The 25,912-nt window shown below is 42.1% G+C and overlaps 1 protein-coding gene across 1 annotated transcript in view; it reads right to left on the bottom strand.

Annotated features, from left to right (window-relative positions):
* galnt18a (UDP-N-acetyl-alpha-D-galactosamine:polypeptide N-acetylgalactosaminyltransferase 18a) overlaps positions 1-25,912 on the bottom strand; it is a 280,427-nt gene that overhangs the window by 65,731 nt on the left and 188,784 nt on the right. Inside the window, exons 4-6 of the mRNA XM_060928436.1 lie at positions 20,271-20,454; positions 14,569-14,766; positions 12,828-12,942 (exon numbers count right to left, since the gene is read on the bottom strand). Of these exons, the coding sequence (XP_060784419.1) occupies positions 12,828-12,942; positions 14,569-14,766; positions 20,271-20,454 (497 nt within the window). The remainder of the gene's footprint in view (positions 1-12,827; positions 12,943-14,568; positions 14,767-20,270; positions 20,455-25,912) is intronic.

A 25,912-nucleotide genomic window follows, 5' to 3' on the forward strand; every position in this document is an offset into this window, starting at 1 on the left:
CAGATTTCCCTAGTCTGAAACCGGGACACTTTTGCGCGCGACCATGCTCGTGCACGCACACCTTTTTTTTACGTAAACGTGACACTCAGAGAGGTGCTCTTATCATTTTGTTGAAGCTCACATTTATCAACATCTCACATGAAATAAAACAAACAGGCATTTTGTTATCTAGTAGCATAGTGGTATACAGATCAGTTAAATTATGGTCAGACAACAGATTTTGTAATGGCTGAGAATAGGCCAGGCTATGTCCATATGCCAAATTTAAACTGATTTATTTCACCTGTTTGTGAGAACACCAAGAAGAATGCATATGCACATGTAGGCTATATCTCTAAAATTGTATGCACTAGCAGGGCTTTTCAAAGTGTGGGGCGCGCCCCCCCCCCCGGGGGGCGCCAGAGTTCTTCAGGGGGGGGCGCAACGTGAGAGACAAAATGGATCGATTTTTAGTACCTAAAGCTACAGTGAGTGAGGAGACAAAGTCTGGGCCAAGCAAAAAAACAGAGCCTCCAGGATGTTGCGATTTGCAACTTCAGCGCAAATTCAACCAATCCCCGCGAATTCAGGGCGGTGTTGCAATTATATCCAATCACCGCAAGTTTCCCGCAAATTTGACCAATCATTGGCGTTGTCTTGAGGTGACGTCGACAAACTACCTTCCGCCTTACTTCCGTGTGTTCAAGAGAAGCAGCATGCGCGCAGTGTTGCCAGATTGGGAGGTTTCAAGTGCATTTTGGCAGGTTTTGAACATATTTTGGACTGGAAAACGTCAGCAGTATCTGGCAACACTGAAAGTGTGTTATGTTTACAGTGAAGGACTGTGTGCACTTTAATTTTTTTTTACTTAATACAAGAAATTAATGGATGCCAACATTTTTGCCAAAATGGTATTTTATTTTCCATTGTTTAGGCAGCTTCAGCATCATACTGTGAGATTCTGTTCAAATTGTTTTTTTCTTCTATGAAGCCTGAGCCATTTATTTTATTAGTTTATAATTATTGTTTAATTTAGTCTTCAGGAGAGACTGCCTGCACACAGTACTAGTATTAATAGTTTTTTTTTCTTACATGAAAGCTGAGGCATTTATATTATATTTTAAGGTAACTTCATGTTGTGCTGTGAGGTTCTCTGCACTTTAACTTTTGAACCAACAGGTGCATTTGGATAAGTAAAGCCTATTTTTCTGCATTTTTGTAGTCCTGGTAATCTTTTATATTGGTAAAGTTGTTTATAGGACCATTTCTCAGTGTCTGTTTTTTTAATCAATAGTTTTTCAGTAATAACTTAATATTTAACATATCACTCAATTTTAATCACAAAAAGAGAAAATCGCAACAATTTCTCGCAACTTTCACTTCCTCCCGCAATGTAATCACAACAAAAACCTAAACACCGCAACTTTCATCGCAATTTTTTTTGGAACCCCCCCCGCAACATCAGACATTTTAGCCCGCAACAATCACAAAAAAGGCCCACAGAATCCTGGGGGGACTGGAAAAAGAAGGAAGTATGACCATGATTATTTAAAGTTTGAATTTTCATGGACTGGATCTGAAGATGCTCCACTGCCACAGTGTGTTGTCTGCCAAGAGGTGCTCGCTAACGATGCTATGAGATGTTTAAAATGTGTAAAACAAGATGTTTTAAAAAGCACAGATGTTTAAAATGTGAAAAAGAAAAAAATAATGTGTACAACAACCATTTTTTAAAAATACGAATGGAACATTAAGTATAGCAACAACAAAAATTGTAAGGGGGCGCTGTTGTTTATTTGCTCTCCGAGGGGGGGCTCACTCTCCCACACTTTGAAAACCCCTGCACTATAGCATGAACTTAAAAAGTAGATATGTGACCTCAACATAGCCTAGGTCAGAATCAACCTTACTAACCATTCCCCACAACTGAATGAATAAAGCAAGAAGATGTGTACAAAAGTGAACACTTTAATGGAAGCTGCAACAAGCTGTTCAACACAGCAATATGGCCAAACTGTCAGAATGGTATGTTAAACAGAAACAAAAAAGAGACAAGTGATTTGAGAATATACACTCAAACAAAACAGCAATAAAGGAGGAGAGGGGCGACAGCCCGAGGAAAGCCCCCACAGGAGCGCACAGCATTTGCAGCATAGGCTACCCAACTCAGTACAAGAACAGGCAGGGTAGGTGCTCTGTAAATCTTTGGAAAAGGTACATTTTCTTTTGGGCATAATTGCTGCGGCATTACTGCTGCTAGCTGCTAGACAAAGAACATTCGCGCCAGTTAATGTTTATTTTATTGTTGAATGGAAACACGTTCTGTTGTCTGGAATAATGTGGCTAAATAAACACCCATGCCACAGGGCCAGGGGGCAGTAACCAGGAAAGTTTGCGATTCCTGTCAATTCATCAAAATAGTAAATGCAGACATTTCTCCGCTAATGACTCCCACGCTGCTCAGTCGCAAACGTCGCGAGTGGCGAAAACCGGGACATATCTGTGTCCCGACAGACTTTTGTCGGGACTCGGGACACACAACCCCAAATCGGGATGTCTGGTCACCCTACTTTAAAGTCAACAGTCATGGCTAGTAATAACAAGCTAACAATTTGATGTGTGTTAGCCTCACACTTCTTAATTCTTTTCTAGATGCTAGCTTGCTAACGAGTTAGCCACTAACTTTTCCCATTTCAGTGACCTCATCAAACGGATGAGGAAGTGGATGTTTTTTTTCTGCTCCAGAAAGATATTCATGTTTCTTTATATCAATCTTTACATCAATTTTATTACTCAAATTACAGTTTCTATTCTTTACACACCACAACAGCCCACTGCGTCTACCTGAGAAAATCTGGTCAATTTTTTTTTTTACCAAATGATAGTAAAGGGTGATTTACTGGATTTTTTGGCGCCCCCGGTGGTCCAGGGGCCCTAAATGACCGCTAATACAGCTTATAGCAAGAAACGGCTCTGTATCGATGTTCTGTTATAACCTGGGTGTGATTTGCTGGGGCGGATGGTGGGGATCATCCCCCCCTCTGGTTTTTATCTCTGCTGAAAAAAAATCCTCGGGGACAACCCCGTCAATAAAACAAACAAACCAAAAAAAAAAAGTTGACATGACAGGCATGTTGTGACACAGTTTTCTATGGTCTACATTGCACTCACTTTCAAAATGACCCGAAGTGGCAGCTTTGATGTTCACGAACGTCTAGGGTTGCCAACCGTCCTGTATTGGGCGGGACATCCCGTTTTTTGGGTAATTTTAATTTGTCCCGTCAGGGACAGATCCTGCCCCTCACTCCAATGCTGTGGTGTAAATCGCGTAATTGCCGTGAGAAGCGCTATTACCGTGAGTCGCGGTCATCTGCGATTTAAAACCATTCACTGTTGCCATATCCTGAATTTTTAAGCTATACTGACAAAATAGGCATCAAATTAAACTAGAGCAGATGGTGCAGCCAGTGGCTACAGCCTAACTGTTCGATAAGGATAGCAGATAGCTTAAAAAAAAAAACCTTCCGAAACAGGATAGACCTCAGCCTATAGTAGGGGAGCTTTTCTGCCTCACTCCTGCCTTTGTGATGTCTTTCTCTCTTCTTCTTCTGCTATGAAGCATTGCAGAAGGTTCTTAGGGTTTTCAAATGGACAAATAAGCAAATATCAGGGTTTTACAGCTACAGCAAATCATTTTTCAGTTTATGACATTGCCTTCATAAATATGGCCTGATTAATTATTTGGCCAAAGTTTAAAAGAGAAAAATGAGACAATAATATTAGAATTGTTTGTTATTTTGCATTAAGTTACTTAAAAATATCCATTAATTGGTCTATTAATTTTTAAAAGCTCTGTTTTAGAAATGAATTTGTAGTGGCCTACATTTGAAACCCTCACCTAAAGGCGATTCGGTACTATAACTATTTTGGGGCGCTGGGGTGCGTGTACAGGGCCTGTACCGGTACTTGTCCGCACCCGGAACAAAGTGTCCCTCATTTGGATATGAGAAAGTTGGCAACCCTACGAACGTCCCCAGCAAATAGATACATTGTAGATAATAACAATATCCAGAGTGTGAACGTGGATTTAGCGCCATGAATCACATCCTTACTGATGAGCGCAACAGAATGAATGTATCCACACTGACAGCCTTCTTTTCCTCGCTGTCAATGGGCCAGACGTGCGTTCCTTCCCTGCTGAGAAATTCGCAGAAATGTGGATTAAAGAAGGGCGAAACGCGGCGGATAGCGCACCGACGGGAAAGCAGAAAAGGCCACATGAACTGCGCCATCAGAGCAAACTGTTCATTTAGTATTCATGTATTTCAGTGATTTTCGAGTCACTGTCCATTTAATCCGGAGGGAGAGAAACATCACAGCAACGCGACAAGCAATGCGAACTTTGTTGTGTTAGTGTTCGTGTATTGAGAGATAGGAAGATGAATTTACTATCTCTGGTTTAGTGTTCGTTTTCATTTAGTGTTATTCATTTGATATCATCGGATGTTATTGAGCTGTTAGCCTATTGTTACCTTAATTTTGTGACGTTTCATGATTAAAAAAAAAACCATCCCCCCTTCTGGTTTTTTGACAAATCGCACCCTGGTTATAACTATAAATGCTCAGTTATAACTCTGTGCTTCTTTATGTCAATATATTTGTTCTGCTATCACTATATATTCAGAATTTATATTTATCTTCTTTTATAAGGAACAATGCATTGTTGCTATGCTTGTGATTAGCCTTGAATGTTGTTTATGAACTGTTAAATATTGTTTCATGATAATTATTTTTATGCTACAGTCACTGTAATGTTCATATTACTGTAATGAGTTTAGTCTCAGATGTGCATCGAATCTCGCTTTGCACAATCACTATCAATAAGAGTTTTATTACTCTGGTGGCATTTCAGGTGAGTCACACTGCAGAGGGAGGAGTGAAAAAGAAAAAGTGAACGTCTGCATGCATTAGTGTTAATCAGACGAGAGACAGATAGGGGTTTAGTGACACGTTCAGTTCCACCACAGCAAGAAACAGCCTTTAAGTGAAGAGCTTTAGGATGAAGACAGCAGATGTAGCTGGATGCTCTGCTGCCAAGGGTCATTATCCTCCGACTGTGCTAAATCCCATCTCACACACACACACACACACAATTAGAAACCACCTTTTCTCATGCATCGAGATGCACACAAGTCCTCAAAGATAGACACGTTTATATATGTGTGTGTGTGTGTGTGTGTGTGTGTGTTGTCCCTCCCACATACTGAACCACTCAAAAGTTTTGGTAGAACATGAAATAACATTCAACAGTTTTAATGAATTGAACCATCTTCATTACATAAATTGAGTTTTTATTCACACAGCAGGGTAAAACATGATTTTAGTCGGATTAAATTTTTCCTCCGAGGGTCTGCGTTGCAAATTACAAGAAAGAAAATCTAATTTGAATTTTAATAGGATAAGTTACTTTTAATAGCTAGTTAGGCTGCCCGACTATTTCCTTTCAAACTGCATTATGATTTTATTAGTTAGGTGACGTAGTATTCAAATGCAATAGATGAAAATTGAATTCATTATATAAATGAAATTAAAAGTTATTAGCCAAGGGCGCCACAGTGGTGTAGTGGTTAGCACTGTCGCCTCACAGCAATAAGGTTCTGGGTTCCAGCCCAGTGGCTGACGGGGGCCTTGTCTGTGTGGAGTTTGCATGTTCTCGCCGTGTCTGTGTGGGTTTCCTCTGGATGCTCTGGTTTCCCCCACAGTCCAAAAACATAGAGTACAGGTTAGATTAATTGGTGGCTCTAAATTGACTGTAGGTGTGAATGTGAGTGTGAATGGTTGTTTGTCTCTGTGTGTCAGCGCTGTGATGATCTGGCAACTTGTCCAGGGTGAACCCTGCCTCTCACCCATAGTCCGCTGGGATAGGCTCCAGCTTGCCTGTGACCCTGCACAGGATAAGTGGTTATGGATGATGGATGGATAAATTAGCCAACAAATACTAGGTAGGCCTGCGTTGGTCGGGATCGACCATGGATAATGTGCTCTGGTTGATTTCGCTGCATCTGGAGCAGCGCTGTGTGTGACTGATGAGTCTGATGCGGGAATGGCAGTCCCTGTTGCAGCGGTGTTCTGTCTCTGGGTGACTGGGAGCCTTGCTCTTTCCTGTTGTGTCTGTGCTCTGCAGCTTGGCTGCATGTTTTCCCTCCCCTAGCTGGAGCTTGGGGTGGCATGGTGGTGTAGTGGTTAGCACTATCGCCTCACAGCAAGAAGGTTCTGAGTTCGTACCCAGTGGCCGACGGGGGCCTTTCTGTGTGGACTCTGCATGTTCTCCCCATGTCTGCGTGGGTTTCCTCTGGGTACTCCGGTTTCCCCCACAGTCCAAAGACATGTGGTTAGGTTAACTGGCTACTCTAAATTGTCCATAGGTGTGAATGGTTGAGAGGAGAAAACTTCTATAGTAATCCGGTAGAAGGCAATGGGAAACCACTACTGTAACATTCCCTAGAAACTCTGATGGACGTCAGAGCTGGACCTGCCATCAGGCAGAACACTAAAGGAGAAGAAGCTGGAACTTTTGGTGTAGGAGGCAATGTCAGCTGCTCCGGTCTTCTGCAGTCTGCTCTCAGTGCTTGGAGTCAGTTTGGAAGTCTACCATATTGCACTTACAGAGGTCCCTGAAATGCGGGAGGAGGCCCTACTGTCCTCTTGCCAGATGCCAGCTCACCATAGAGAAGGTCTTTTGGTATGCGACCATCCTCCATCCTCCGGACGTAGCCCAGCCATCGAAGTCTGTGCTAGCGTAGCATGGTGTACATGGTTGGAAGGCCTGCATGCGCCAGAACCTCACTGTTTGGTACCTTGTCTTGCGAGGAAATTCCAAAGGCAGTGGCTACAGCGTAGATGGAACATGTTTAGCTACTTTTCCTGTTTGGCGTATGTTGCCCATGCCTCACTACCATAGTGCTGATTCTGCAGGCGTTGTATATCACAGCTTCGGTTTTAAAGGTCAGGTTGGGGTTTTCCCAGACACAAGTGCTAAGGCAGGATAGGGCTGAAGCAGCCTTCCTGATATGTTTGCTGACTTTAGCATCCAGGGAGAGGTTGTCAGTGATGGTGGAACCCAGATATGTGAATGGAGACAACCTCTAATGCATAGTCATTGATGGTAATGATAGATTGGTTTGCTGCACCTTGTGTCATAACATTGGTCTTCTTCAGACTGATAGTGAGGCCAAAGTTGTTACAGGCATGGGAAAAGCAATCCATCAGACACCGGAGATGTTGCTCAGTGTGGGTGACAAGTGCAGCATCGTCAGCAAACAGGCGGTAGCTGTACAATGGAATTATGATGATTCCTCCCATTACATTGCATTACAGGCATTTAGCAGATGCTCTTATCCAGAGCAACGTAAAACATACCCAGAGCAGCCTGGGGAGCAGTTGGGGGTTAAGTGTCTTGCTCAAGGGCACTTCGGCCATTCCTGCTGGTCCAGGGAATCGAATAGGTGACCTTTTGGTCCCAAAGCTGCGTCACTAACCATTCCTTCCCCCATCCTCCCACCAACAGAAGCAACCCCTGGCACCATATTCTACACCAGTTGAGTGATGTCTAATCACCAGTAACTGTTGCTTCCTGTGTTGTGTCATCGCTGTGAAGTGAAGCTGGAGCGTCCTCTCCAGGGTGTGCCTGGGAAGAATGCTAAGAATGCTATGGAGGACCAGCTGGTACCTGTGCAGTAGATCCCCCTCTCCATGCACCTGACAGATCCAAAGGAACGGTAAAGCCGATAAAGTTTGGCATCAGTAGCATCGCAGGAGTTACCAGAAGGACACTGAACACCATGTCAGACTGCTTTAGGGTCTCCAGATTTTTCCTCAGGGTTTACTCCCAAAGCCTTTCCAGTGGGTAGGTAGAGCCACAAGGCAGCAGAGGTTCGGAATCAGAGTTTTCATTTTCCTAGATGAGCTATGATTGCAGGTTAATGAGCCCCATTTGTCTGAAGCTAACTGGTTTTAAGGTGCTAGAAACTTGCCCTCATGCCTTCACCCATCAGTAGAAACAGTTTCACCACATGAAGGCCAGGATACTACAAATACTACTACTACTACTAAGCCCATAATTTGTTATGGTATAAAATTTTGGGGTAATTAATATTTCATTGGGGTGGCATGGTGGTGTGGTGGTTATCACTGTCGCCTCACAGCAAGAAGGTTCTGGGTTCGAACCTCATGACCAATGGGAGCCTTTCTGTGTGGAGTTTGCATGTTCTCTCTGTGTCTGCATGGGTTTCCTCCGGGTGCTCCGGTTTCCCCCACAGTCTAAAGACATGCAGATTTGGTAAAATACCCAGCCACTGGGGTTGCACAAGCCAGTGAATACTTAGTGCCGGTTCCAAGCCCAGATAGACTGGGGAGGGTTGCGCCAGGGAGGGCATCTAGTGTACAGTAAAAACCTACACCGAATCAAATATGCAGATCATGATGATCCACTGTAGTGACCCCTAATGGGAGCAGCCAGAAGAAGATGAAGAAGAATAATTAATATTTCATTGGTACCTAATTATATATTTAATTAAATATGCATCAATCACATAAACCACAGAACATGAATAGACAATGTGTCCACCCAGAACATCAGCTTAATCCTCTGCGTAAGGGCCTCTGCATGCTCTTGCGACAAGGCTTTCGCAGATAGCTTTTCGCAGACAGTTGTAATTTATCGTTGAGCGGGGAGTAATAGGCGTGCGCGATGTTATTCACCGCCACAACGCAAGGGGGCGCGAAGTCACGAAATCGCTAGGAGTAGTTGGTGGGTGTGGTTAGTGGAGTGTTTATCCTCCGGTTGCTTATAATGACTAGAACTGGAGTCGTATAGATGTATGTACTTCCTCACTTCCTCGATCAACCGCTCTTCGTGCTGCACCATCTTCGCTCGTGTTTTTAAAAATGGCGGTCGTGAAAACAAACCAAACCGGGAAAGTAGGGAAGCGGATGTGGGTGTACAGCAGATGTAGAGTGGACCAATCAGAACCCTCTTGTCTGCAACGCTGTCTGCGAGGCTTCTGCGGTGGTCACAATTTTTGGGAGGTGCGCGCAGAGCGTCTGCGAAGGGGGGGGGGGCTACGCAGACGCCATCTGCGAGGACTAAGTTGTCAGCATAAATTGGCCTTTACTCAACTCTGAACACGCAGAACTTTAACGAGCCCGTCAGTGACGGTGTAGCTCACTCCGGCCCCGTCTAGTCCAGAAGGAAAGATCTAAAGTGGGCCACCTTCCTTGCGCAATAAATGTTGCAAGCTATATACACTATATATGAGCTACACAGCAAATTCAGAAGTGTTAAATTTTGGGTGTTAGTGAAATTTGAGCAAAAGTAGAGTTAATTTTACTCTGATAGAGTTAAATCCATTATATTTGACTTCAGTTGATAAGTAGTTGGTGTCAAAATCGGGTGTAAAAACAAAGCGTCGCTAAATCAAACCTGTCAGTGTAATTGTATAAATACTAACTCTGAACTTCTAACTCTCAACTCCGATCCTGGGTTTTACACTTGAAGTGTTCATGTCACCCCGCCCACTGCATAGACACACATCGATTGGCTGAAGCCAGAAGATCTGTGCGCGGCGCGCTTCACCGACTGCTGCATGAGGGACCGTGCTAATGACCTGCGTTTCAACAAAATCTGTAACATAATATTACATGAACAGCGTACTTTAATAATAGCCTCTACTGTTGATACACTTTATTTTGATGAACACTTTCATGCACACTGTATACAGGAACAAAGTAATGGACATGCTTTGATTTTTGTTGACCAGTTGACTTACTTTAGACCATTTCAGAAGCAATATTCTAATGAGAGTGAAAGGACATCTATTGTTCCATATTGTTAAATTTTTTAATGTGACTTCGTTTTTTTTGGGTGCAAATGTTTAAAATAAATGTTTAATTGTAAAACACAAAATATGTCCACCTTTATTTCAGCAAACTTTAATTTGAAAATCATTTCCAGGAAGAGCTGTATTTACACCTTTTAAGTGATATGGGGCTAACGCTTTTATAGTCAACAAATGATCCTCTGAGAGAGTTAATGTCTAACATTACATAGTGTTGAGAAAAACTAACACTGGATGTTGTTAATAAGTGTTAACTTCTAACTCCAAAAAGAGTGAATAATGACACCAAATTAGTGCAAAAAGAGTTAAATTAACACTCGACTCATATAGACACTTTAAAAGTGTTGAAATTAAATCTGACAGTGTTAATTTGGGTATGCGGATTTTGCTGTGTATATATAGAAGCGATATCCACCCTAGGAATATCGACCTTTTTGCCAGAAAGAATCCAAAACGGTGAGGAATTGACCTTTTTGTTGAACTGCTCATTAAGGCTTAATTAGTCCATAACTTCATTAATAATTGTAATTAAGCAAATCTGGATAAAAGTTATAAGCACCCCCTACCTTCATGCCAGAAAGAATCAAAATTGGTGAAGAATTGAGGGAATTGTTACAGTGAAAAATACAAAAAAGGTCAAAATAAAATAAAATTGTACAGAAAAGAGCTGTATGCTAAATTAAAATGAAATATTTTTAGCTGATGCTTAAAGATCTCTGAATACGCAGAACTTTCCCGGCATAAATACTGATACACGAATATAAGTTGCCAGTTGTTAGTACAAGATATCTGTTTTGCTTTTGAATAGAAAAAAAATGAATTTGAACCCAGAAACGTTCATTTTGGTAACCCTCACATTCGAGCTTTGGAGAAATGCGATTTTATCACGCCTCATTAACAGACAGTGCGCCATGGTTCTGCAAAACTGATAGCAACAGCCTGGAGCGACCAGATGGCTGTTCTTTGTGCAGAACCGTGTGTGTGTGTGTGTGTGTGTGTGTGTGTCTGGCACATTCTATTCAGACTGTGTTTGGTCATTATGGGGTCAGCAGGACACATCAGCGATGCTCAATATGAGGGCTAAAGGTTGGAATGCGTTAGCCGCGCTCACACCTGGCTCTATAAAAATGGCTGATTTTGGAGAATTTCAGTTCTAATTAAAACCCAGTTTGTAAAGAAATGTAATTCATGATGTTAATATGAGGAAGGGAAATTGATCCATTTAAGCGTTACGATTCTTTCATGAACGATTCAGCATCATAATCAGATTTACGGTACAAAGGCTCATAAAAGGAAAATAATCAACGACAGGACGGCGTGATGAAGCAGAGTTACTGATCCCACTGATCCCTGAATTTGATTATTTTCCTAGAAGCACTTTTTTTAATCTGGTTGTGGTTACATTTAACGTTGTGGAACGTCCTTGAAATAAGTGCCGCTGAGTCGGAAAAGGTCCGGTTACAGCTTTTACAAAGCAGTGATGCTGGAGACTCCTCCCACGAATGTTAAATAAATGTTTGCTTAGAGATCATCATATTTAACAGTTATTCTATCCACAGTCACTGGATATGTGCAATCGTGTGCTCTGATTGGCTACTCTACTACTAGGATATCAGCTCATATACCATGAGTAGAGAAAAACAAAATGGCGGCGTGCAAGTCAGATATATCACTTTGTTCTCAAGTATTTGAAAGAAACTGAAATAGCTAAAAGAATATAGCTTGTTTTCCCCCCCAATATCGCCTGTTATACACTCCAGGCCAGTTGGTGGCAGTAATGCACCTTTAAGTTGGTTTTCCAATCACCAAAAAAAAAACCCGAAGAAGAAGAAAATGGTGGAGCATCTCATCTCATCATCTGTAGCCGCTTTATCCTGTTCTACAGGGTCGCAGGCGAGCTGGATCCTATCCCAGCTGACTACGGGCGAAAGGCGGGGTACACCCTGGACAAGTCGCCAGGTCATCACAGGGCTGACACATAGACACAGACAACCATTCACACTCACGGTCAATTTAGAGTCACCAGTTAACCTAACCTGCATGTCTTTGGACTGTGGGGGAAACCGGAGCACCCGGAGGAAACCCACGCGGACAACATGCAAACTCCGCACAGAAAGGCCCTCGCCGGCCACGGGGCTCGAACCCGGACCTTCTTGCTGTGAGGCGACAGCGCTAACCACTACACCACCATGCCGCCCATGGTGGAGCATGTTAGGAGGAAATAAAAACTCTACTCAAAAACAAAACCCCAAAAAATAAAAAAAAAAGCAGAAAAATATGGAATAAAAGTATTTGATGGTAAGAACGTATCTCTTTTACAATTTTTCAAGAATTATTATTATTATTATTATTATTATTATTATTATTATCGCATTTTTCACAAATTGCTCCTGTCATTACGCCGGTGTGTTTACATTCTAAGCGGAAATTATTTTGTCGGACGTTTTGTATCAAGTTTTTATTTATCGAATTTGCAAAAAATAGAAATAAAAATGCTCCGTTTCCCAAAATCCAGTGTCTGTGGATAGAATAAAACAGTTATTCCACTCAACCTCTTCGTACATGGATTATAGCCAACTCGGTGCTATGCGCCTCGTCAGCTATCAGCTCATGTACGACTCGATTTCGTGGAATAACTGTTAAATATACACTTTCCTTTCTTAAGCAAAAGCATGTTTCTTTTTAAATCAGTTTATTATTAGGCATGGACGTCTGTTCATCTAGAAACAATAAAACGTGTGATTTGCAGCTACACTACTATCAGAGCTGCAAATTAGCCAAGACCTTCTGACCAATCAGAATCAAGAATTTGCCACAGAATTTACCAGCGCTGTGGTATAACTGATTATAACAACTGATTATAATTTAATTCTGCAGTTATTAACAAGTGTGTAATGTTATAGTGCTACAGATACAGTGAACATCAGCAGCATGGATGCAGAAAGGTCTTACTCTGATTCCCAGCTCTACGTTCTCGCCTCCGTACACCTCCATGCCTTCATCCAGCAGTCCGATCTCCTCAAAGTACCGCCGTTCCACCACGAAGCAGCCAATCAGAGCAGGACTACTGTTAAAGACCAGCAGACTTCAGATTAATGTTGTGTACTGTGCAAGATAAGATATCTCCATATTATATCAGTATTAACAAACACCTTCATGTCAACACCGTGATGAGCATTTCTGCATGAGAAAGGCACTTAAATTTAAACAGGCACTGATGCTACACTGACGTTGCGTAGCAGCAATAACAAGCTCGTAAAATCCATTTTCTAAAACATACTGATTGATCTTCTTGATCAGTAAGGTTTCAAACGCTCCAATGTTTTGTACACTTTTCTGGCCACGACCTTCAGAATGCTTAAAGCTAGACTGCCTTTCAGATTTTTCAAGTGTAGGTCATAAAAAGAATTTTCCTGATACCCAATTATTTTTGTTTAGTGGACCGAAAGCTACTGAATTTGAATCACAGACTTCCAATGTTATTGTTTTTTAAAAAAAAAATAGAACAATTAATGATTTTAGAGCCACGTGGCCCTAAATTCTCAGCTATTTTTTCCTGCTTCACCATGACCCAATACAAGATACTACATCATGCATCACATGGTGGGCTTTCCCTGTTCACGCAAGGCATTGTGGGATACAAATTTGAAACAGGAGAGAAAAATGGAGGATGCGAGTGTGCGAATGAAATGTGAAAGACCGACGACAGTAACGGAAAGAAAGCGAGAAGAAAAGACGTTATGTTATATACGAAGGAAAGGAAACGCAGGACCAAACTAATAAATATCGGCGGTCAGCGAGCGCCTCGGTGTGATCAGCTGTTCGTTTATCGACAGAATGATGGAACTGTCAGTGCACGCTCAAAGGCAAACCTGCGCATGCGCACACACACACGGACTTCTTCTGTCTGCTTGACTGCGTGAAGCGAGCGATTTCATTTCATTTCAGTTTATAATAAAGTAATATGTTTATTAATTTACTTCATGGATCTTTTATTGTCCATGAAGTAAATTAATAAAGTAAACATATAAATGCAGGTAAGATATTTTAATGATGAACTTCGGCAGTCTAAACGTTTAACTGTTTTCGACTTTTAAATTTTTTATCCGTGATGCATTTTTTATCTGTATGAAATCGGTAACCAATCTGTAATACACTGAAACGTCCGTGACCAATCCGTAAATTATTAGCATCTGGGAAGCACCCGGATTAAAATCCGTAACCACTCCGTATTTATTTTGTATCCTTTTTTATTATATTTCCGTAATCCGTGACCTATCCGTATTATATCAACCACTGGAGTGTGTGCATGGGTTGTTTTGGAGTCCAAGCTGTACAGTATGATCTGAAATAATGTGCTACTACTTGGAAAAAACTTCCATGACTATTCTTAAGTTGCATGTGTTTATTTCCCTGAGTGTCAGGACCAAGTGATATTATAATCGGGATTATAGTTGTGGTGTTTCTGCTCCAGACTGGAACTAAATTCAGGCAGAGGGATAATCAGAGTTATAGTTATAGGTGTTGTGGACCGGGCCCTTATGAGACGTCTGCCAAACAATTCGTACCAATCAGAATCGAGAATCTCCGAGAATATTAGACTTTTTGCAGTCTAATGCCTAACACTGTATATAAAACATACAAGATGAGTTCTCTAGTATTTTCTTTGCCGACAGAGCTGGTTCTGTGGTACCTGATGGGTGCTGTGTGGTTCTTCTGACTCCACCAGCTTCTGGGTGGGTTCAGGTAGCGACACCAGAGCTCCCAGTCGAAGCCGTGCGCTGAGAGAGGATACTCCTCCACCTCAAACGTGTCGTATTTAATGTTGTCGAAAGAAGGGGATATGATACGCCGTCGGTCCTCTTGGATCCTGTGCAGGATGGGTTCAGCCCTGCAATCCACAAATCATAATCATAATCTGGATCACAAATCGTTAACATCACACACGGGTAATCCATAAACCTAAACACCTAAAAAAACATGGCCTCAATGAGTCTGGAGCTCGTACTGGCCATGGCTGTTGTGTGTGGGTTTGAAATCCGATCAGTCCTGTAGGAGGAGTAGCGATTTTCGTGAAACTGTATATGACCCCGGGCGGCACGGTGGTGTAGTGGTTAGCGCTGTTGCCTCACAGCAAGAGGGTCCGGGTTGGAGCCCCGTGGCCGGCGAGGGCCTTTCTGTGCGGAGTTTGCATGTTCTCCCCATGTCCGCGTGGGTTTCCTCCGGGTGCTCCGGTTTCCCCCACAGTCCAAAGACATGCAGGTTAGGTTAACTGGTGACTCTAAATTGAGCGTAGGTGTGAATGTGAGTGTGAATGGTTGTCTGTGTCTATGTGTCAGCCCTGTGATGACCTGGCGACTTGTCCAGGGTGAACCCCGCCTTTCGCCCGTAGTCAGCTGGGATAGGCTCCAGCTTGCCTGCGACCCTGTAGAACAGGATAAAGCGGCTACAGATAATGAGATGAGATGAGATGAGATGAGATGAGATATGACCCCTGTGTAGCCACATCCATGGCAGGTGGCGCCACCTGGTGAACAATTCTTGTTGGAACATGTCTTTAGAATCTTCTGGGTTGTGAGTTTCAGTGAAAACATCCTAGCAGTTTACGAAGAGTAGAGTTTAATGTGACGAGTCACCCAAAAATTTCAGACACCCATAAAATCGTAAATGTAACAGGTGGCGCCACCGTCTTGACAACTTTTATTTATGCACACCCACCTGGGGAACACTGTATGTGAGTTTAGTCAAAATCTGATCAATCCTGTAGGAGGAGTAGCGAATTTTGTAAATTACCTATGGCTGGATGAGCGAACAAGGACTCAGGCAAGGTCAAAATATGGAAAATCTAAAAAACAAACCAAACAAACAAACAATCAAACAAGGAATCATAGAAACCAAGGCTCAGTAACACATGTTAAACAATGACAAGACTTCGCAATGAAACAAAGACACAAGATGATATACGAAAACAATGAGGTGATAGAATGGTGGGCGGAGACAGAACCAAATCAAAAACCAACACAAACATGAGCACGTGTCACCATGGGAACCACAATGCATAGACAGAACCTTTCACAGAAAGGTTTCCCATCTTTAGTTTTTTTTTTTTTACACCCTGATGTTCTGTTTCATTCTCATCATTCATCTTCAGGAAACGTTTCATGCTATTCTTCGTTTGCACGTGATGTCATAGCTAACTCTGCCTGAGGCTTTGAACTGGAAGTCAGCCATGTTGGAGGATAAACACAAACTCATGCGGCGCACATTTACTATCGAAGATATTCTCAAGATGTTGTTACGCTCAAGAATTCCTTTTGTTTCTTCGCTATGTCTTTACGCTCTTTGTGCTGTAACTGGATGCGGGCGCAACTCTATTCGAGACAAGGGGACTTACAAGTTCTTTAGAATTCCAGCAATTATAAATAATCAAGGAGAAAAAACGAGAGAGTTGTCCACGGAGCGAAGACATCAACGGCTGTCCAACATAAACCGGACTGATCTCAGCGATGAGAAAGCAAAATCCACACGAGTCTGCAGTGAACATTTTATTAACGGTAAGCGCTACGAATGAGTTATTAATGAACGAAAGATCGCAATATATAAGAAATCGTTTAATAGCCTGGTCGTGCAGAAACTTGGTGTGATCATCGAGTGCGTGAGCCGACAATCAAAGGCTTCTACGATTATTTCATTTTAAATAGAGCTGTATCTATATAATTTTTGATGCTGCCACTTTTATTACCTCGGCCGCGACGGAGTCAGTAGGGTGACGGATTGTAATCAGTGCGGTTTGTTGTGTGTCTGTTAACAATCTAGCGTCTAGACGGTTGCACCGATTGACTTCAAAATTTCAGGGTAGGTGGGAAATGGTCTGCAGATTACTTGATTAAATTTTGGGGGTAATCGGGTCAAGGTCACCGGAAAGGTCAACCTTTCGGTCAAAAGAACATATTTTCCATTATAACTCAACAACGGTTACCGATAGACAGATGTTTACTATTATGAGCGTATAGGAACTCCCATATGGCCTTTCATTTGGCACCATGATCTTTGACCTTGAGTGACCTTGAAAGGTCAAACTCAAGGTCACGTATTTTCAGAGAGCTATAACTTAAAAACGGTCGATGGTAGACAGATATTTACCGTTATTAACTTATAGGAAGTGCCATATGGGCTTTCATTTGTCACCATGACCATTGACCTTGAATGACTTTGAAATGTCAAACTCAAGGTCATGGATTTTCATAGGACTATAACCTGACAGCTGATGACTGAGAAATATTACCATACATGCCAACCTTTGGTCAATCAAACCTGTATAACCAACCTCCAAAATCCGTATTTCCCTTATAAAATCCTTATAAGATGCAAATTAAAATAATTTACCTAAAATGTGAATGATAATTAACAATGATATATCCCAGTTACTTTTTATTCAATATTAATAACAATAAACCTTCAGAATGAATACAAAGCTCCAATGTTTGACAAAAACACAAAGTGTCACTCTAATGTTCTGAATTGTACTCCATGACAGCTTTTTTAGCAGTCTGCACCAATACCTCACGAGGCTGCATGTCACAGCAAGTGTCTAGCTGTGTTGATCTTACACTGCAGTAGGCCAGGTCAGTGTGTCTGCATTCAGGTTCTTTCTGCTCTCTGTGTGTATCTTCCTGACTTGAGAGAAAACTCTCTCACAGTCAGCATTACTGTGGGGTAAACAGAGCACTGCCTAACTTGAACTAAAACACCCACTACCTTGTGTTTTCTGTCTTTTCCAGTTGTTGGCATATCAGTTTTTGAGCGCGCAAATACTGTCATCAGTGGCTGATTTTGCCTTTGGCTTGCATTCCGCTGATGTAGTTTCGATTTGAAATGTTCTTTCACATCATACGCTCCCGATGCTGCAACTTTGATGTCACGCACACACAGTGTGCAGTGTGCGTATTCGTCGTTTTTGGAGGCTGCCGGTTGGATTATGCCATTGAAAAGGTTCTTCCATTCAGGGAGAAACCTACCGCTGTATTGTGTTTTGAATTTCTTTGCCGGAGTGCCCATTCAGAATCTTTTCAGTCGCTATTGAAAGTCGCTCAGGTGGAAATACGCTTTTCAAACAAAATGTTACTTCACGGTTGGCGGGATTCTCGCAATGCGGTGTGCGCATGATCAAAAGTGGAACAAAGTCTCGCCACCACAAGATAAAGCGCGATTTCATAAGACTCTTTACTGACTGTGTTGCAAGGATGGACGGCGGTGGAGCAGACAGAGAGCCGGAAAACTTCTTCCTCCAAAAGTATATTTTTTATATTTTCTATTTTCTAAACTTTTTTTAAAAAGTGCAAATATTTACAGTGCACCAACCTTTGTCAAGTTGCCAAAAAGAAAACTATACAAACATAATAAGAAAACACAAAAATAAAGAGGCTTCAAGTTTGCCAGACTAAATCAAAAAGACCCTGAACAAAACTATTAGTCAGCCAAACCACAGGACCTTCAAACAAGACGTTCCAACCACAACTGAGGCTCTGGAGCTACTGCAGAGCTTACATACCCGCAGCCCCGCCCACAGCTGAGCCCAAATTACAAAATTAATCAATCAACTAAATAATGACTTCCTAAATACAAAACAACAATTTAAAGAAACAAACACAAAATATACAAACATCCAAAATAATTTTCATTAACCAAAAACCCTTCAGTGCATAGTAAAATGCATGTTTCCCCAACACCAGTAAAACACCCCCGTTAAAATAGTCCGTTCCACCAAACACCCGCGAAACCCCTCCATAACAAGCCAATGGTACAGTCCCTCGGTTTCCCGCAACAAACAGGAAGTATGTGGAGTTCGCGTGATGAGTTACTGAAAACTGTTTTGTGTTATAAAAATGCTAAAACTAAATAAACTTGATGTTAGAAATAACCAGTTTGTTTGTACGTGTGTTTCCTAGACCAGAGACAATGCTTAACAGATGGGAGATGAAAATGCTTAGAAATGTGTGATGCGTTTTACATATGGGTGGAGCCAAACAAATGTTACTAGAATGCCGGTAGGCCTTTCCCTGCACTCGCAACAAATGCTGCTCTCGTTAGAAACTATGGCAAATGGTGGAGTATGAAATGCTTGAAAACCAGTAATACCCATACAGAAAACAGTAATGGAAATGAAGTGCAACTCACAGCGACAGGTCAGCCAAGATGTTTGAACGTTGCCGGCAGATTGCTGCCTGTGCGCTGTGCGCTTGCGTGAGAGAGGTGTGTGTGTGAAGGTGTGTGTGCGCGAGCGTCACGGCTCACTCCGTGACAGGCTGTCTGTGCTTTCTGTGGTGTACAGTGCGTTTGTAAATGTTATGTGCTCTTTTATCATTGTGGGAATTGATTATAGCTCTAAATAAATATTGAAGTTTTTTTTAAAGAATCCGTATAACTTTATTTGTACGCCCGTATACTACGTTTATTGAATCAAATCCATATAAAATACGGACATTCCATATAGGTTGACATGTATGTATTACCATTATCAACATCTCATCTCATTATCTCTAGCCGCTTTATCCTGTTCTACAGGGTCGCAGGCAAGCTGGAGCCTATCCCAGCTGACTACGGGTGAAAGGCGGGGTACACCCTGGACAAGTCGCCAGGTCATCACAGGGCCGACACATAGACACAGACAACCATTCACACTCACATTCACACCTACGCTCAATTTAGAGTCACCAGTTAACCTAACCTGCATGTCTTTGGACTGTGGGGGAAACCGGAGCACCCGGAGGAAACCCACGCGGACACGGGGAGAACATGCAAACTCCACACAGAAAGGCCCTCGCCGACCACGGGGCTCGAACCCGGACCTTCTTGCTGTGAGGCGACAGCGCTAACCACTACACCACCGTGCCGCCACCACAAAAATCAACACTGAAAAAAAACCTGTCCAAAATAAAGACACCTATTTAATCTGACAGTTTGCTTCTCATCGTCTCACTTCAGACTCCAGCTAAGCATTCTGATATTTTCTCTTACTAAGAAAGAAAATAATTACTGTATGTCCACGAGCCAGTAATCCTGAACAACGACAAATTTCAGTCCCGAGCGTGAGGACACAACGTCTTTATGTTTTAATCCAATATCAGACTGAAGACTGTTGTCTTAACACGCGCTGACAGCAAATCAAATTATACTGTGTGTGTAAACAAATTCAATCCTCAGCTTGTGTGATATATTAACAAACTGGAAGTATTCAGACATCCTGCTGAGTCGCAGACTGTTCCCGGGAACACCCACAGACAAGACTAGCTGTCTTACCATCGATAAGCTGTCAGTCTGCTTGCGAATTATAAACACTGCGCAAACTGTCTGTTCATACTGCTGAAACATGCGTAATATCTCATAGGGACTCACCATCCTACATTAAACTCCACATGGGCATCAAACAGAGCCACGACGGGCGCGCTGGCTGCCCTCCAGCCGCTCACACGGGCACGAATCAAACCCTCCTGCCTGGTGTGACGAACCATTTTAATGAAGTCAGGACGCCGCTGGTTCGTCTCCTCCACAAACCTCTGCAGGTTTTCCCTCAGTTCGGCTACAGAAGGAGACAGAGATATAAAGAGAAAGAAAGAAATGAGATATAAAGAGGCAGAGCTACAAGAAAATAAGGAACTCGAACCCTACAACACAACTCAATATTACAGTACTCGTGTTCGTTTACATTGATCATGACCGTCATCTTATGATTTTAAACATACTGTTAGAAAGTAAACACGCTAGCCAGATGGATATATTTTATAAAATATATCACACTATACAGTATTTTACACCACAACTCGGAGCCGAAACAATGACCAGCACCTTTGTTTGAGGCACTAACGTAATGTGCTACGTTAGAAACGTCATTAGAGGAGCAGGATGATGATCATGTGGTACTTATTTGCTGCCTTTATCCTGTATTAATGCACCAAATAACATCCCCTACATTATTATATTACTGTAATAGGAGACTTACGTACGTTCAAAGTGAGCTTAATAATTAAAGTATAATTTGTCCTCATCTTTGTAATGGTTTTAGATTTAGCTCATTAAAAAAAATACTGAAGGAAATTAAAGGTAGATTGTCTTTCAGATTTTTCAAGTGTAGGTCATAAAAAGAATTTTCCCGACACCCAATTATTTTTGTTCAGTGGACCGAAAGCTACTGAATTTGAATCACAGACTTCCAATTTTATTAGTTTTTTTTTTTAAATAGAGCAATTAATTAATTTATCTCCACGTGGCCCTAAATTCTCGGTTATTTTTTCCTGCTTCACCATGACCCAATACAAGATACTACGTCATGCATCACGTGGTGTGTTTTCCCCGTTCGTGCAAGGCATTGTGGGATACAAATATGAAACAGGAGAGAAAAATGGAGGACGTGAGTGCGCGAATGAAACGTGAAAGATTGACTACAGTAACGGAAAGAAAGTGAGAAGAAAAGGTGTTATGCTATATACGAAAGAAAGGAAACGCAGGACCAAACTAATAAATATCGGCGCTCAGCGAATACCTCGGTGTGATCAGCTGTTCGTTTAGCGACAGAATGATGGAACTGTCAGTGCACGCTCAAAGGTAAATCTGCGCATGCGCACACACACACACACGGACTTCCTCTGTCTGCTTGACTGCGCGAAGCGAGCGATTTCATGCACACTATTTGCTTTAATCCCCTCAAATTAAATAACTTCCCAGACACGGAACAGAACGGCCTGATATTTTGTGAGATATTACAGAAATAAACATATATCACAATGATCACATTTCAGAGGGAACTAAATTTCACCGATTTTATGACATCAAAAGGCAGACTAGTTTTAAAGATTAACAAAATCCCAAAATAATCTCCTTTACACTGACAGATAATATCCATACAAGACATGTTCAAGTGCTCACTTGTCCATATTTGTACTTGTGTACTGTGTACAGATTTTATTTTAAAAGAAAAAGAACCTCTCAGAAATTCAAATATTGCACTCTGAAGACAAATTACGTGAGAGAATCTGAGACTGTGACGTCACGTACACAACTTACCGAGGCTGAGATCTAGTGGATACATCGCTTCTGAATTGTTGTGAACAGAGAGAGAGAGAGAGAGAGAGAGAGAGAGAAACTGTCTGAAATCACTCACTACTCACTATATAGTGGACTATATAGTGAGTTCGCCATTTTGTAGTGCTGTCCGAATGTCTAGTGAGAATTATTACACCCATAGTATCTCATAGTATGTGAACTCATAGTATCCCACAATGCATCATGAAAAGTAGTGTACAACCGATAGTGACTAACCAAGCAATATATACCATCATGCATTGCGGTCACGCTGAAAGAAAAAAAAGTGTGTTTGGGATGAATGGACGGAGGAAGAAACACATTATAAACGGACATTCAAGTCCAATTAAAAATACTAACAAAATAGAAAAAAGCGAACATAGAATAAGGAAGATAAAATACAAGAATAAAAGTTAGAGTGCAGCATGAGGAATTAATCAAAAGCCTCAAATTTGGTTTCATAAAATTCAGTGGCAAAGAAGAAAGAAAGTATTCAGCCTTGATTTAAAAGAAGTGAAAGCTGCAGGTACTTTGTATTGATTAATGTGGGAAATGCGCTCAGTATAATATGGATTTATCACAAAAACACATGCATGTATTTATTATTTTGAAACCCACCAGCCGACTGATCTGGCACGTTTTAATTGTGCGACAGTAATGATGTGAATAACAGCGCGGTGGAGTAGTGTCTGAAAGCGTTTTTTTCATTTTACCAATGAGCTCACTGTATAGTCCTTTATATAGAATTGCCTAGAGAGTGAGTAGGGAGTAGCGAATGAGTGAGTGATTTTGGGTACAGAGAGAGAGAGAAAGAGCGAGAGAGAGAGAGAGAGAGAGAGAGAGAGAGAACAGTGGTGCCTGGGGATTTTTTTTGTTGAGAATTCGAAGCATTTATTTGATGGCTCTGTGTAACAAAGGTAAACGGCGTACTATTACATCACGGCTGCATATCTGGTTTCAGGGCAAATGTTGTGTCCAGGTAAGCCTATTTTTTATTAATATCATCATAACGGTTAAAAAAAAAGATAAATTGTTGTTATAAAGTTTAATTTTAATATAAACGTGCGGAGGCCAAATCAAGGCACTTGCTATGATCAGCAAACGGCGTTTATTTTTGGGTTTTGCTTGACTTCAAATCAATTTTAGTTTATCCATCCATCCATCCAGCCATCCATCCATTATCTCTAGCCACTTTATCCTGTTCTACAGGGTCGCAGGCAAGTTGGAGCCTATCCCAGCTGACTACGGGCGAAAGGCGGGGTACACCCTGGACAAGTCACCAGGTCATCACAGGGCTGACACATAGACACAGACAACCATTCACACTCACATTCACACCTACGCTCAATTTAGAGTCACCAGTTAACCTAACCTGCATGTCTTTGGACTGTGGGGGAAACCGGAGCACCCGGAGGAAACCCACGCGGACACGGGGAGAACATGCAAACTCCACACAGAAAGGCCCTCGTTGGCCGCTGGGCTCGAACCCGGACCTTCCTGCTGTGAGGCGACAGCGCTAACCACTACACCACTGTGCCGCCCATTTTAGTTTATCATTTAATGAAAATAAAAGCATTAATGTGTATGATACTTGTATAGCAGACAGTATACATAATCTAACTTTCATATAACAGTACAGTCCAAGTTGCATTATTCCTGACTTATTTCTCAAAAGTTTTCTGAATACTTTAAACTTTTTTAAATGTAAAAACAATCCCCCAAATGAAACCATCACTAGTTTTCCAACAGCTTTCTCCTCTTCTGATATAGAAGACAAACTCTAGCACAAAAAAAAATCAAAAATGTTAATTTTTTATTTTTCCCCCAACTTTGACTTGAATTTAGATGTGGCCTATCACACCACAGCTACCAATCAGGAAGGACAAAGGCTATCACATGCTTCCTCCAAGGCACATACAATGCCAGATAGCTGCCTCTTTTTGAACTACTACTTATGCAATGTTCATTGTCGTCGGCTGTCCATCGCTAGCGATGATGACTGCTTCATTAGGATGCGCAGAAACACAGATAGGCCACAAGGCCTGCACCAGAGCAACAGAGTTGCCTGCAGTGGCGGCATGAAAGGACCGGCCAAGCCGCCATGGAATGTCTGGCCTCATGAGTTCTTGCACATTATTCTCCTCTCCTAACAAAGCACCTTGCACAGTAAGGTAAGACAAATGATGTTGTGCCCCCATCGTGTTGTCTCTCTGGACCTCCAGACCTGATGCCAAGTGGTGCACAAAAGTGTCACAGACCTGACGGGTATGGAAGTTGCCCTGCAGTGACAACGGACTTGCCAAGTGATGCCATCCATTGGCCATTTGAGTGGCTCTTCCACATGCCATTTGGTCGTGTACCATTGACCCTGTTGGGTTCATCTGCCACATTGCACTAAAAAGCGCCCTGCTGCCAGTACCTTATTGTACTTGATGTACTATTTGACCCATAGCTGGAACCCGGGCAGGTGCTACCACTCTGGGTCAGAGCAGACATGGGAGCAATGATGACTAAGGGGTAACTCCACTTCCCCCAATAATCAAGTCCTCCTGGACCTGAGACTCACCACTGGTTGCAGTTTAAAGTCATACTCAGGACATTATGCAATGTTAGGGGGCGGCATAACATGCTCTGAAGAAAGCGCTATCTGCCCACTTCTGTATGCATTAGCTCACGGGCACCCATGATTGGCTAGTGTTGCGGTAATTGACAGGGGGGAGAGAGTATACCACCCCTCCTTCCCTGACAGCACAGGGGTGGGTTTCCCAAAAGCCTCTTAATGCTAAGAGCATCTTAACTAGGAGAAAGAGTGTTCATTGTGCTGCTCGCCCTACCATTTAACAATGATCTTTGTGCTATGATGCTTTTGGGAAACTCTGCACAGGCCAATTTTGCTCCCTTGGGCTCCTGGCCATGGACAACTGTGGCATCATTCATGATCTCAAGATGATGCTTGACTCCACCTCTGAGAATCTACACTGATCAGCAGAGTTCATTAATTGTGGTTCGGTTAGTCTCTCTAGATCATCACATTCGCAAAAGGCGAATGCTTTTCTGTTGCTCCGCTCAAGAGCTCGTGTTTTGATCAACGATTACACTCGGTAGAGCACATACCTCCGCCAAGCCACATATTCAGATTTGCATCAAAATCTAATTGATCATTCCTTGGCCCATGGCTCACCTTTCCACCAAATTTCATCATAATCCGTTCACTACTTTTTGAGTTATGTCAGGAACAAACAAACAAACGGAGGTGCAAACGTAATCTCTTCCAACAACATTGGTGGATGCAATCAGTTAAATTTTTGGTGTGTCAGTGGATTGCGTGTAATAACTGGCAAAGTAGAATGCAATGATATAGAGTGACTAACCGAACCACAATTAATGAACTCTGCTGATCAGTGTAGATTCTCAGAGGTGGAGTCAAGAAGAACAGAAATCATTCCATAGTTTCTAAGAGTCCAAATTCTGCCCAGTTCTTCTATTCACATCACTCCACAAGTTTCCTCTCTGCACTCTCACAGTGACAGGTGCCTGTCTGAACACTTTTATTAGAGTTGAATTTAATTCCCAGTCGCTCCCCTCGGTGCACCAGAGCAGTGTTTACTGCAATAAAGGCCACATCACTCACAGCCCTGTCTGAGACTCGATATTGGTCTCTGGGTGAAGGCTGGTCATGGTTCCACTCCTGTCTGCTCGCCACACTGCTCATCTTTCTTTATTAGATGGGTACCTATTATCCAGAAGCACAATGGCACAAAGATTCGTTGGCATTCGGTTAGCAACAAGTAAGAGAGAACACCCAACCAGACAAGATGAGACGAAGCAGAAGCAAAGAACACGATAATGGAATTTTTTTTGTTATTTTCTGTTACAGTGGTGCTTGAAAGTTTGTGAACCCTTTAGAATTTTCTATATTTCTGCATAAATATGGTCTAAAACATCATCAGAATTTCACA

This window comes from Neoarius graeffei, chromosome 8 (genome assembly GCF_027579695.1).
Source record: "Neoarius graeffei isolate fNeoGra1 chromosome 8, fNeoGra1.pri, whole genome shotgun sequence".
In the NCBI taxonomy this organism is placed as follows: domain Eukaryota; kingdom Metazoa; phylum Chordata; class Actinopteri; order Siluriformes; family Ariidae; genus Neoarius; species Neoarius graeffei.